The sequence below is a fragment of the Scleropages formosus genome, chromosome 25 (genome assembly GCF_900964775.1).
Source record: "Scleropages formosus chromosome 25, fSclFor1.1, whole genome shotgun sequence".
NCBI lineage: Eukaryota > Metazoa > Chordata > Actinopteri > Osteoglossiformes > Osteoglossidae > Scleropages > Scleropages formosus.
In genome coordinates, this window is record NC_041830.1 from 12761393 (window position 1) to 12774854 (window position 13462).

The following is a 13462-nucleotide window of genomic DNA, read 5'->3' on the forward strand; positions in this document are numbered from 1 at the left end:
CTACACCTTTGCCCAAGCCCACTGACAATGTTAGATAAGCATCTTTAAAATGTTTATCCTATTTATAAAGCAGGATACTCCTACAGAGCAGAGTATTTCAGGGTAAGTACCTTGACCAAGGGCACTGCAGCAAGAGCGGGGCTTGAACCCGGAACATTCCGACTGCAATGTTACAGCCCTTAATCGCTACTCCACCTGCTGGCCTTAAAAAGAAAGTGGAACATGAGGCCCAGTTCTTCCATAATTTGAGATAAGCATACATAAAATATGCAACATTAAAAATACAGTATTTTTAAATGTTCTAATCACAGCGTTATGTTATGCTCCAGAGAAAATATGCTCATTTTTCATGTTCCCCTGCGCTGACCACATAACTGTCTTCCATGTAATCAGAGTATTACCTCGCTCTCATTATTGTTCTACGATTAAACTCCTTGGTATGAATTTCGGACCCCCAAACAGTACCACTGACCTCCATAACTTCCTGAACAGCCTCTATGTTTTTATATTAATTTTTTACACTATTAATCATCATGATATGTCTTTAAATGTATGTCACACATAGTAACAGAATGCGAGCCTGCCATGCCACAACATATCGCTCCAACAAATTCTATTTAAAATATGCTTCTACGTTTCGACGCTGTACTGCGATACGCACTTTTGTGGCGTTCGCAGTCCGTCTCGAAAATTATATCGAAAATGCCAAGGAGTTCGCGCCGCCGCCACCGCGTTCGTCTGTGCCCGAGAGGCCATTTCTTTTTATTTTTCTTTCTTTTTGGGATAGCCATGAATAATTCATTTGCCACACACGCTATGTGACATTATTCCATGTAATGGTGTGTCACAATGTGGCCTTGTCTACTGACAAGCTAGATTTTAAACGGAACGGGACTAATGTGCGGTAGAAATGTTGGAATTGCGCTGGGACGCGGCGAAGTAGGATCAATCGTTCGGGAATGAAATTCGGAATCTCAGATTCGATAATGAGATTTCGTGTTGTTTTGAATGGCAGTGTTTTGCACAAAGGGCACCGCAACTAATTAATGCATTAATTATGATTTCATTATTCACGAGAAACCCATTTCCGCTCTATCAGATCTCGCCTGCAGGGTGGCCCGGTTGTTTTCGGCAGCAATTGCGAGGATACCGAGGGTCCGAGGGCCGCGTCCACTGGGGCACCTGCCTCCCTGCACCACTACTGCTGATGATTTACATCCATTTATTTAACTTATGCATCAGTCATATTACACTACAGGTGATCAGCGAACGCACATGGTGAAAAACATAGTAATGGTTCAGAACAGAGCAGCGACACCTGGACCTTGCCGGTGCTGAGCGCTAGCAGGGCCTGAGGGTCCTCCTCCTGCTCCACCAAAGCGAGCTTTCACACGTACTGGGGGGGCTGATCTCATACAGTGTTCGTGTGCGGCACGCGCGCCGACCCCGAGGGCGATCCCACGGCGTGCTGACATCGCATGACATTGCACAGCAACGGTGCGTAGTCATTGTGTGCATCGTTCACTCCCGGAGCACCTGCCGACACGCTTTCGGCAAACGAACCGCATCACTCCCATTGGCTGACCTACAGCTGACCTTCCGACCGGGTTGCAGCACATCTGATGTTGCGACATTTACGCTCAACGCACACCTTCCGATGAATCCGAGCCGCTGTGTGATGTATGGTATTTGACACGCAGTGAAGCTTAAAAGTATGTGAAGCCTTTGTGTCCCTTAGTTTTACCACGAAATGAGTACTTGATGAGAAGCAGTGTTTCTCATGTGACGTTACAGGTGTGTAATTAGCAATTCCATACGTTTCTTTAGGGGAAATCATGTGTGTGGTAGAAACACGGTAGCAGTGCAGGTGGGAAAATAAGCGAAGCCCCGAATTCCATTGGTTAAACCAAGTAGGTCAGTAGAATCTGGTGTGTAAATCATAGTACGTTCACACACACACAATGACTGAAACTGCTTGTCCCAGGCAGGGTCGTGGTGAACTGCAGCCTAATCCAGCAACACAGGGCACAAGGCTGGGGGGGAGGGGGACACACCCAGGGCGGGACGCCAGTCCACCGCAAGGCACCCCAAGTGGGACTTGAACCCCAGACCCACCAGAGAGCAGACACAGGGCAAACCCGCTGCACCACCGCACCCCCCCGCAACTCATAGTAATTTATTCATTTTATATGTTTATTTTTAGATTCAACATTTAGGTTTCTAAGTTTATTTTAATACTTTATACAAGAATAATGACCATCCTTATAGGGTTCACATTCTTTGAAGCAGCACTGTATGATATATGATATATGCCCTGCTTCAACACACTGCCCAAGTCCTACTGCTGTGGTTCTGCTCTCTGACCGACATTCTGTCCCAGTGTCATTAACGTTTGTATTGCTTTCGACTTTTTAACCATTATTTCCCCTGTTCGCACATTACCTGCGCCAACTGCAAAGGCTAAACGTGTATGAAAAGGGCTGAAAATGGAATCTTTCCGATGTGCAGTAGCTGGAAACCTGAAAAAAATGACAGTTAAAAATGGTAAGTCAGTATCTGTAACTGTAATTAATTTGAATTTAGCTGATGCCTTTATCTAAGGTGACTGACAGTGATAGATTCACAACACTAAACTACCACAAAACAGAGTAATGTAACATGTGAACGCGTGCGCACACACACACACAAAGAGTAATTTAGACTCACTAATCCACCCAAAACACATCTTTGTACTGCAGGAGGAAACCAGAGCACCCAGAGAGACAATCATGGGAAGAACTTGCAAACCCACGTCCAATCCTGCAGCCCAGGAGCAGTGAGGACCCAGAGCTGCTCGCTGTCAGGTTAAAGCCTGCTAGGTGAACTTGTTTGTTATAATAGCACTGCTTGGATGAGCACATCACTTACACTTTTGAGTCTGAGAGCCAGATTTAAAGTAATTATTTATTACTTCTCTAAATGACTTTACGTTTACATTGATTTATTTAGCAGATGCTTTTCTCCAGAATGACTTCCAAGGAACTCTATGTAACATTACCAGCCCACACACCTCATTCACCAAGGTGACTTACACTGCTAGATACACTACTTACACTGGGTCACTCATCCATACATCAGTGGAACTGACTCACTATGTGGGAACCTGAACAGCATGTCTTTGGACTATGGGAGGAAACCAGAGCACACACAGGAAATCCACACAGACACAGGGAGAACATGCAAACTCCACATAGACTGAGTGGGGTTCAAACCCACATCCTCTTGCACCACCCAGGTGCTGTGAGACAGCAGTGCTACTTGCTGTGCCACCATGCTGTCCCACTTATGGATAATGATTATATCCTCTGCTGTAGGGCTGCCTAACTTTTAAATATGCAGTGCCCTGAATATCCAAGAAAAGAGCTGAAGCAGAGCTAATGAAGGAGGGCCTTTTCAGTCCATGAGTGACAGCATCTCGTGGTTCTGATTAGTCAGTAAAGATGTCCTGCAGGCAGTCTCTGTCTTCAGGCTCAGATCAGATCCTCCTCCAGCTCCACCTCCCACCATTGGGCTGCTTCGTGCCTGGAGAGACCTCAAGTGCAGAGACAGATAGGGGTACGAACCACAGGCAAACACACGCAGACAATGCCATCTCTGTCCACGGGGCACAAGGGGGCTTTTCAGCAGCTGGAGTTGTTGTGCAGAAGGCCCACATTGTTCATGGTGCACCATGACGTGCATCTCTCACAGAGGCTGGACTTTTGTTATAATGGCCTCGCTGGGATGGAGAGGTACGGCAAGGGTATCGAACATGATGCCACGGTGTGACTTGATTGTTGAAACGGATGCACGGCCTAAGGGTCATTGGGTCTTGACACCACGTAGCACTTTGTCATTGCGTCTACGAGAAGCGGCCTCAATGAGGATCGCCCATTTCCCGTGTATCGAAAGGCAACAAATAGCTTATTCTAAGCAGAAGGAGAGTTGCTGGATGGAAAGTCAATCCTAGAGAGAGGAAAAAATCTGCATGCCCCAGAGTCGATCCCTGCTCGGACCAACACACTGAATTTGGACATAATACACAATAGGTACAGAAAAAAAGCACTTAACCACAGAGTCCATCCTGCCGCCTCAGCTGACCATGCCTGCCACAAGCTGATTCATCATTTAAGAGGGCATATACAATACACATGAATGATCTATTATTTCTGGAGTACCTCCTTAATAAGCAGAGCATGTGAGGGAGGCAGTGCTCAATAAATATACATGTGGTACCTCAGCAGTTTAGGACAAGGCCTCATAACCCGACAGCTGGTATTGACAGGAGCCAATATGCAGAACGCACGTCACATTCTGTTTCCATTTCCACAAAATGACACGAGCGCTAACGTTCCTTTCGGATGTACGTCTTCAACCTGGTGCTTTCGGTGATATTTTGCACGGGCGTGGCTGCACGAAGTCTCCTTCGACGGCACCTCTTCCGTCTTTTCAAAGCGTTCAAAGGCATTGAAACGCCAGGCAAGGCTCACTGAAGGAACGTAGAACCGAGTGCTTAGCGGCCATTTGAAAGTAAATACAGCATTTTTTTTTTTTTGTTGCTGCCAGCTCGGCCTGAACCGCAAGTCATTATTGCAGGGCAACAAAGACCCTTCTGTCTGTAAGGAGGGAATTCGCCTCTGCTCTTTGGTGATAAGCTCTCCACGAGAGTTCAGCTCAGTAGAAATGACCCGCCGACGGCGTTTTGTTCCGGAGGTGCCGGCTCGTATCCCGTCACCTCGTTTTCCTAGTTTTTCGCCACACTCGCGAGCGAAGACTTTAGGGATCGCCTCAAGGCTGTGCCCCGTTTTCGGATCGCGTTCTGCACGTTCACGTTGAGTTTTTGGATCGCACCTGCGGGTTGCCGTTGGGCGACCGCCCTCTGTCATAACGCTGCGCAATTTTGAGAAGTTTCTGAGGAAGCCTTCAGCTCACTAACAGCTGTCAATAATTCATCGCGTTGTTCAAGCGCAATGACTACATGACTTTATGAAGAAAGAGAAAACATTTAGGGCAACTCAACAACAATGCTTCTTGAAAAGCAGTGTCTGAAGACCAGAGAAAGCTTGAAGACCTGAAAAAGCCTGAATTTTCTATATATATATATATATATATATGTATGACCATAATTGGTCTTTATATGTTGGAGCAGATGTAAATCAAATATAAATGTAAATGTAAATGTAAATGAAGAAGCAGAACTAGTCAGACAGAGGATCGGTATCAAGAGAAGAAACAGCAACATTGTGCCCTGCAGGCATCAGCAACCAGAAAATGAAGCAAAAGTTCTTATAAGCAACTTTATATGTATGCAGTAGCAAGCGAAGTGAGAAATTTATCGAAATTCTAGTATTAATAACACAAACAGCAGAGGCCTCAAGCGTCGAAGTCGCCTAATTGCGTCTGTGAGCCGTGCGAATTGGACCTTCCAGCGCTCCGTAGCCGCCCAAACCACGTGACGTCACGAAATCTATATATATAAGTGGCCACAGTTGTCGTTCGCAGTCATTCCTGTTTGATTCACGCGGTGGCAATATGGCGTCGACAAGCCGGTAGGTGGTTTTCAAACACACGGATCTTTGTCGGTTTAGCGCTTCGTTTGTGAATTATGAAGCAGAGAATTAGGCCAGGTGGTTGGTAAAGTGTCTTAAAGTTCCATTAATGCGATGCTAAGCGTGCAGCTACACCGGTGTTGGGTGTACTACACACACACACGGCTGAGGCGCTTCGGCTCAGCCTGCCTTTCGCAAATTCGTTCTCTCGAGCTCAGTCCATCCATTTATTTTGTGGACTGGACGTTTCGCTGCTCCCCTACCAGTCGGATTGCTGCATAAACAGACTGAGACTGGTTAAGCAGGAGTTAACGATGTCTCCTGAGAGGGGAGCTGTGTGAGCTAAACGCCGTGTCATCATGTCGTTCAGGGAAAACATCACAGTGGCGGGTAACTGCAGCTCGCAGGCAGCCTGCCTGTGCAGTTACCCGGATTGAGCTGCGTTTACCTGTCTCTGTTTCGTGTTTATCAATCTACCTGTTTTTTTCCTCATACCTGCTCTGTTCCTGTTTCCGTATTCGTCCGTGCTACATTTTTGTCTGTATACGTACCCGTATTTAAATCCTCCCTGCAGTGTTTACCTGTGTCTGTCAGATGATTAACTTTAATGTGTTGGTTTTGCCTCTGTTTACATAACATCAATGCCACACTCACTGTGCTGTGTTGGTGCGAAATCCACCTTTCATTAGGCGGAGACCAGTGTGTGATGTGTGCTCAGTGGTGTCCAGAACGTCTCACTTCATATTAAAGTGATTTGACCCATTCTTTCATATACCAGGGTTTTCTTACACTAGTAATTCAAGGTAAGTGCCCCGACTAGGGGTACTTGGGCCAAGAGAGGTCCATCTGGCCCCAGTGAACGAAGCACGTTGAGACAAGATCCTATAACTTAAGTGTTCCTTCTTCTGAGGGGAACTGGATCTTATCGTCTGGACACATGTCATCTGCACCTTAGGTTTTTTTTTTTTTTTTTTTTACCTGCCAGTGTATTTTATGTCAGGTTCATGCTCTCCTTGTGAGTTGTGTAGGGATCTGACATCCGCTCACTAGAGCAAACCATCTTATTGTGAGAAATAAAGCGACTATTGTAACCAGTGTTTTTTTTTCTGTAATTTTGAGACTTCTGTCTTATGCAGATGCCTACTGAAGTGTTCGGAGTTGAGATAATCAAATTCTGTGCTTATTAAAGAACCTGTGCTATTTTAATACCCAACACAGCTTAGTAACATAAAAGACAAACATGGAAGTGATTTTGTCTTGTGACTCATGGGTTATGAAATGACTTGCTTATCCAGCTGTGCCACAGATTACATACAAAATAAATGTTTAACATGGAGGGGTTACGGTTTTCATCGTGTAGTGTTGTAGTCATTCACATGTAGCTGGTTGCTAGAGGCCCAGTCCCAGGGGCTGAGTGTCTTGTGGGAAATCCTGTGCAGCACAGGTGTGGCGTTTTTCCAAACAATCATCATGTGAAGTGCGTAACTAGACAAAACAAAATAACATTTGAAGGACTGTTCATCTACTTATATTTCCTTTCCAGGTTGCTCAGATGGGATGTACTTTTTTGGCATGAATGTCATGTATTTTTTTCAGACCAAATGTTTTGAAACCTTAAGATACCTTTCGGTACTTTTAGTTAATTTCATTTGCATTTGTCACATACTTGAAGGTGAACACCACAAACATCTGGTCTCTTTTCGCCCGATGCCTGTTTGCTTTTGATCGAGTGTTCGAGGGGCTCTGTGTTGATCCCTTTAGTGTTTGTTTTTCACAGCGGAGATGCCCTTCCCAAGGTGCAGTGCCCCAACCACCCAGATGCTCTGCTGGTGGAAGACTACCGAGCGGGAGATATGATCTGCCCAGAGTGTGGCCTCGTTGTGGGTACGTGTTTTGCACACACACAGATCCACCGATATGCACTATACTGTGTAATGAAGGGCTTGGAGAAAGACAGAGCTCTGTTAGGGGTTTCATATAGCTGGGGTTTGGACAAGCTGTGTGTTTTACCAGACTTAGCCCTAGCTTTTTTTCCCTGCTTGAATTTTCATCTTATTTCAGATATTGGAGTCTGGTAAGCTCATTAAGTCTTAAGTTTTACGACAGACATTAAATTCATAAGCACAAAATTTTACAAAGTTCATGTTTTTTTTCCTTTTTGATGTCTGGAACATGTACTTATAGAAAAATTGGTCCAAGATTTAAAAAAAAAAAAAATTAGCATCATGTTTTCAGAAATGAGGGCAAAGTACAGCTTCGAAATCTGTGTAAAATTCCAGGACTGAGGTAAAATGTCTGCCGTTAAGAGTTATGGACCTCGATGTGCATTTTGATGTCATTTGGACATCTCTAGCACAGTCTGCAGAAATGAGGCCAGAAAAAAAGGTTTTTGTCTCTGGAGGAACACCATGTCTTTACACGGTTATCCTTCATTTTGTTGCTGGTTCTGTACTACAACATTCTGAATCCACATAGTGGTACTGCATGGAAAAGGGTTTGCAAAAAAATGTACTTTCTGCTCTTGTTTTGAAGAAGGGGACAACAGACTGTCCTATACATCTCAGTTTATAAATTTCAGTGACGTCTTTTGCTTTGCAGACTTCTAGTGTTTTCACTGCTTATCGTTCCTAACATAATTGGACTTATTGTATTTTGTTCTGATTGCATCTGTCATGGCTAAAAATGTCTTCTAAATTAATAGATTCTCACCTGTTATTTACCTTTATTAAGATGTAGTATTTGAGTCCTTTTTCTTGTCCAAATAGCCGGTTTCTCCTGTTGATCAGTCAACAGCGGCAATTACCTTTAACATCTTTTTCTCCATGGCGCTCGTGTTAGGGTGTTTCCTGAGGAGTTTTGCAGAGATATTGCGACTCCCTTTGCCTGTGCTGTTTTGAATTTCACCTAAGAAATATTTAACTATGGTTTTTATTTCTCTGACTTGGTTTTGCAACAGGCAGCGCTGAGGGAGAGCCTCAAGTTCAGAGTCCTTGTCTAGACTGATGCCTGACATCGGGCTCCCAGGTGTCTTGCAGCTGTTGTCCCAGTTCCTGTTTCAACAGTTCATAACATTAGACAAAGAAAGCTGACATTTGCATCAGATCATTTTTGCATTGACTGTAAATTGAAAATGAAACCTCAGTATGTGTCTGTTGCGAAACTGTTCATGCTGTCTAAAAATATCAAGGTAAGTAATTGTGCTGGAGAATTTCTAACCATAGCCACTGTAGTAGTGGTTTCTCAGGCAGCAGGTGGTGTAGAGGTCAAAGCTGCTTCCTTTTGGCTCTGAGGATCCAGGTTTGAACCTTTTGCTGTAGCACCCTTGAGCAAGGTATTTCTTCTCAGTTGCTCCAGTAACAATTACCCAGCTGTACAAAGGGTAAAATGGAGAAAAGCATCAACTAAATGATTAACTCACTGTTTTAGAAGTGAGTTTTGGATTTTGCAGTGTCCAAAAGTTCACAGGGTAAAAGGTCCCAAATATTATTTGGAGCAGCAGGCAGTGTTGTGATCACCATATTCCATGTGTGTGAACCGCTTTTACATCGATCTGAGGTTGACCCCCAGTAGGTAAAAAGCAATGTGAAGCATGTCTCCGGATAGCAGCTGCTGCTGTGTCAGCTGGTACCACGCTGGTACCTGATCCAATGGAGAAAACACGTGTAGTTTGCTTACAAGACGATTGGTGCTCAGACACTGAAACTATTGTCCTCATGAAGGAAACTGAGCTCCTTCAGCAAGAACACTGTGCTGATACCAGTGGATCACTTGATCATCTCATGTGGAGGGAGGGTTAAAGCTGCCTGGCCCCTTGGCTTGGGCCGGTATTCCCGGCACAATGCGTCCCATGTCCTGATCCAACCGGTTCGGTCCAGTTGTATCAGAGGAGCCTAAAAGACGCTGAGGGAAACTAACATGGATGGTGGTGATCTGTGCCGGGGGGCTTCCTGGGCTTAACAGCCATTTGTTATACATGTTAACTTGCAGTTCTGTAATACATATTTACCCTTTCGGCACTACTCTTAAAATACCTTGTCCGTTGTGCAATGGCGAGGTTCACACTTCAGCTGGTGCAAGAGATGGACTTGTGCTTCTTGCCTTCTGGTGATGTTGTTTAAGAAAGTGGCTGCCATTGTACCCTTAGGAGGAGGGAGAAATATGATTTACCACAAAGGGGTCTTGACTAATATTCATTGCTTAAAGCATGTGGATTTTTGCTCTTGAATTTATCTGCCCCTTTTATGAGGCTATATAAACTACAACCAGGGTGCACAGGGATATGTCTGCTTACAGCAGCCCTGCATTAGGACAGTAATTCTTTCCTCTTTCTTTTCTGCTGCGTCTCACATAGTGGTACCATATTAGGTTGTGATAAAGCATGTAAATATGTCATCGTTTGCTCCTTTCATGAGTATGATGCAACTGCAGTTGGCTGCTCTTCATAGCCACACCAGTAGGTGGCAGTGTGCACTGGAAAAGGAGCTTCCTGAGCCACCATGTTGCACTTTGACAGTTGTCCCACAGCCCTTCTGTAAGTTTGCTTCAAAAATGGACCACGATTAATTGCTGGTAAATTTTTGGAGAAACGCCTTTAAACTACTGAAGGTTACACACACACACTGCCTGAAATTGCTTGTCCCAAGTGGGGTTGCGGCAAACTGGAGCCTAACCCGGTAACACAGGGCGCAAGGCTGGAGGGGGAGGGGACACACCCAGGACGGGATGCCAGTCCGTCACAAGGCAGTTGCCTTGTGACTACTGAGGGCTACTGGTTATAAATAATAAATGTATAAATACAGTATTACGATAATGGAGTGAGAATAAGAATGAATTAATTTCTTAACGTGTGTGTTTAGTTTTTATCACTGGGTGTGTAAACAGCGGAAAAGAATTCTGTGCAAATCACAAGCTTTTCTGAAGGGCAAGTTGACACTCAGTGTTTTAATGTTTTACGTGCTTGTAGTGTCTTCTGAGTCGTACCATAGTCAGTGTTCTGATGGTCGTGGCCCCCCTCGGTCATTTCTCAGATTTCCAGCGAGCCCCAAGCGGACAGTTACAGTATCACCAGTAGGGGTGTGGAGTCTGTCTCTGGAAGGAGGGTTTTTTTTCACATGGAAATGAGTCATAGTTTAAATTTGGAAACTTGCTTTGAGCAACGTGAGGAGTTGCATCACAGGCGCCCCCATGTGGGCCGACTTTTCTTCGGCTTATTGTGATCGGTCGCATTCCACTGTGGGACCCATAATCATTAGCGCAGGCCCGAGGTTTTGTTTGCGCACTCCCAGCCGTAGCCTTGAGAGCGCAAGAATGCAAGTTGCGCTCGAGTGACCACATGCATTTCTTCTCCGTCTCCGAGTTGCTTTCTTCCCTGTGCTAGAGGGAGTTTCCTGTAGTGCCATGAAGCGTGGAAACGGTCGCTTTGAGCAAGACTGTTCCAGTTGTGCTCCTGCCTTCTGAGTGACGGGGTGCTATCTCGCCGCAGGTGACCGGGTCATCGACGTTGGGTCCGAGTGGCGGACATTCAGCAACGAGAAGGCCACGAAGGACCCGTCCCGTGTGGGCGATGCCCAAAACCCGCTGCTCAACGGAGGAGACCTCACCACTATGATCAGCAAGGTAAGAGAACGGTTGCGCCAAGGGCCTCCTTGTCCTGCCAAAGGATTACATAAAGGGATCTCGGGGCGGACTAGGCAAAGAGGCTTGTGCCGAACAGCGGTCACGCTGCGAACCTTTGACCGGATACCGATCGGTTTGGAAGCGTAGCGTAGCGTTTTGTATTTTCAATCGTATTGGACCTGGCAGGTTCACATGCCCTAAAGAGCTGATTAAAACATTTCCCCATAATTTTTTTCGTGCAATTTTGGACATAGGGAACGGGTGCTGCCAGTTTTGATGAGTTCGGAAACTCCAAGTACCAGAACCGCAGGACCATGAGCAGCTCAGACCGGGCCATGCTCAATGCCTTCAAAGAGATCAGCACCATGGCGGACAGGATTAACCTGCCCCGAAACATCATTGTAAGTGCATTGTGCTCAGTATGGGTGCAGCTTGCCCTGGTTTAGCACGATGAGGACCTTAACTTTTTTTTGTTTGTTTTTAATGAGCAGGACCGAACAAATAATCTATTCAAACAAGTCTATGAGCAGAAGAGCCTCAAGGGACGGAGCAACGATGCCATCGCTTCAGCTTGTCTCTACATCGCTTGCAGACAGGAGGGGGTCCCACGGACATTCAAAGGTAGATGCGGTACAACTTGCCGTATTAGAGGTCTGCTTGGGTAAAGTACTGTATCACACTTTTTCCTGCTGTGTGTGAGTGTTGGGAGTGGGAGAGGAGATTTGTGATGGGAAGGCATGTAGGACACACTGTGGAAAACATGCCTATATTTGCCCACTTAAGTGGATCATTCCAGACTTTTATCTGTCACTTTATCTGTGCAAGACAAGTTCTCTTCATCCCACCGCAGTTCCTGTGTGCGGAAAGAAAGCAGGGTGTTGTCTGGAGTTGTCAGAGCATTCGCTGTACTTTAAACAAGTGTAGAATGAGGCCTGAAATATAGTCATGCGTCTTTCTGCCAGAAATCTGTGCCGTGTCCCGGATCTCCAAGAAGGAGATCGGCCGCTGCTTCAAGCTCATCCTGAAAGCCCTGGAGACAAGCGTGGACCTCATCACCACGGGTGACTTCATGTCGCGCTTCTGCTCCAACCTGGGGCTGCCCAAGCAGGTACAGATGGCCGCCACATACATCGCCCGCAAGGCCGTGGAGCTGGATCTGGTGCCCGGGCGCAGCCCCATCTCAGTGGCTGCAGCGGCCATCTACATGGCTTCGCAGGCCTCTGCCGAGAAGAAGACTCAGAAAGGTAAGGGAGACCAACCCCCCCCCACACACACACACAATGGGTCACTGCTGCAGTAGCAGTTGAGAACCATATCTACTGCTTGCGACATTGTACTGCCAACACCCCCACATCACTGTCAGACTGTGTTTGTCCCTTGCATTAGAAATCGGAGACATTGCAGGAGTGGCAGATGTCACGATCCGACAGTCCTACAGACTCATCTACCCTCGTGCTGCCGACCTCTTCCCGCCGGACTTCAAATTCGACACTCCCGTTGACAAGCTGCCTCAGCTGTGAGAACGTGTGCTGAGCTTTTTTGTATTCTTAGGTTTTTTTTTTAAATTCAATTTCTAAGGAAGGTTTTGTTTTGCTGGTAATTCAGACTTTGTAAAGACATTTACAGGAATACATGTGTACAGAACACACATTCCAGAGCTTTAAACTGCACCTAGTGTTTCTTGTGTATATACTGTACATACGATGTCCAAGTGAACTTTAATTGGTGATCGCTGTTAGGCTGGTTTCTTACTGTATTTACACTTTCTTTTGTAGGAAATGAGCAAGCTCTATTTTGTTAGTTGTACGCAATATACTTAGTAAATAAAGGGGCTTTTCTGGAAAGCAGAGTGTCTGTGGGTGCTGCTGTCACCTCTAGGCCCTATACCTTTGCAGAAGTATTTGAATGTGGAAAACACACTTGCTTAAACAATGACATCCCTAATGCAAGTCCAGGAAAAGGAGATTCTATAAAATCCCATTGTTAGAAAATATGCCAGGAATGTTGAGTGCAACACCAGTATGCTGACTTATGAAAACTTGGACTCGAGTCCATGGAGTTAGTTTCCTTTTGTCACCCCCTCAAATATCACATTTGGGTCAGGTCCATGATGTCTCAAGGCTTGAAAAGAAAGCTTATATTTGGCATTGGGAAATAAAGGCCCTCTTGAACCTTTTAAAATGGAATTGACCATGATTCGCTCCAGTGACATGTACTGTACTAATGCGTAAAGAGGTGAAGCCTTCATGTAGAGGCTTATTGGTGTTGAGTTCTTCAAT

At 45.5% G+C, this 13462-nt stretch overlaps 1 protein-coding gene across 1 annotated transcript; it reads left to right on the forward strand.

Annotated features, from left to right (window-relative positions):
- The first annotated feature begins 5512 nt into the window (after positions 1-5512).
- On the forward strand, positions 5513-12935 carry gtf2b (general transcription factor IIB). The gene is made up of 7 exons (XM_018730825.1): positions 5513-5567; positions 7345-7451; positions 11050-11183; positions 11438-11584; positions 11675-11804; positions 12146-12427; positions 12570-12935. The coding sequence occupies exons 1-7, from the start codon at positions 5551-5553 to the stop codon at positions 12701-12703; spliced, it is 951 nt and encodes a 316-aa protein (XP_018586341.1). The 5' UTR covers positions 5513-5550; the 3' UTR covers positions 12704-12935.
- The last annotated feature ends 527 nt before the right edge of the window (positions 12936-13462 follow it).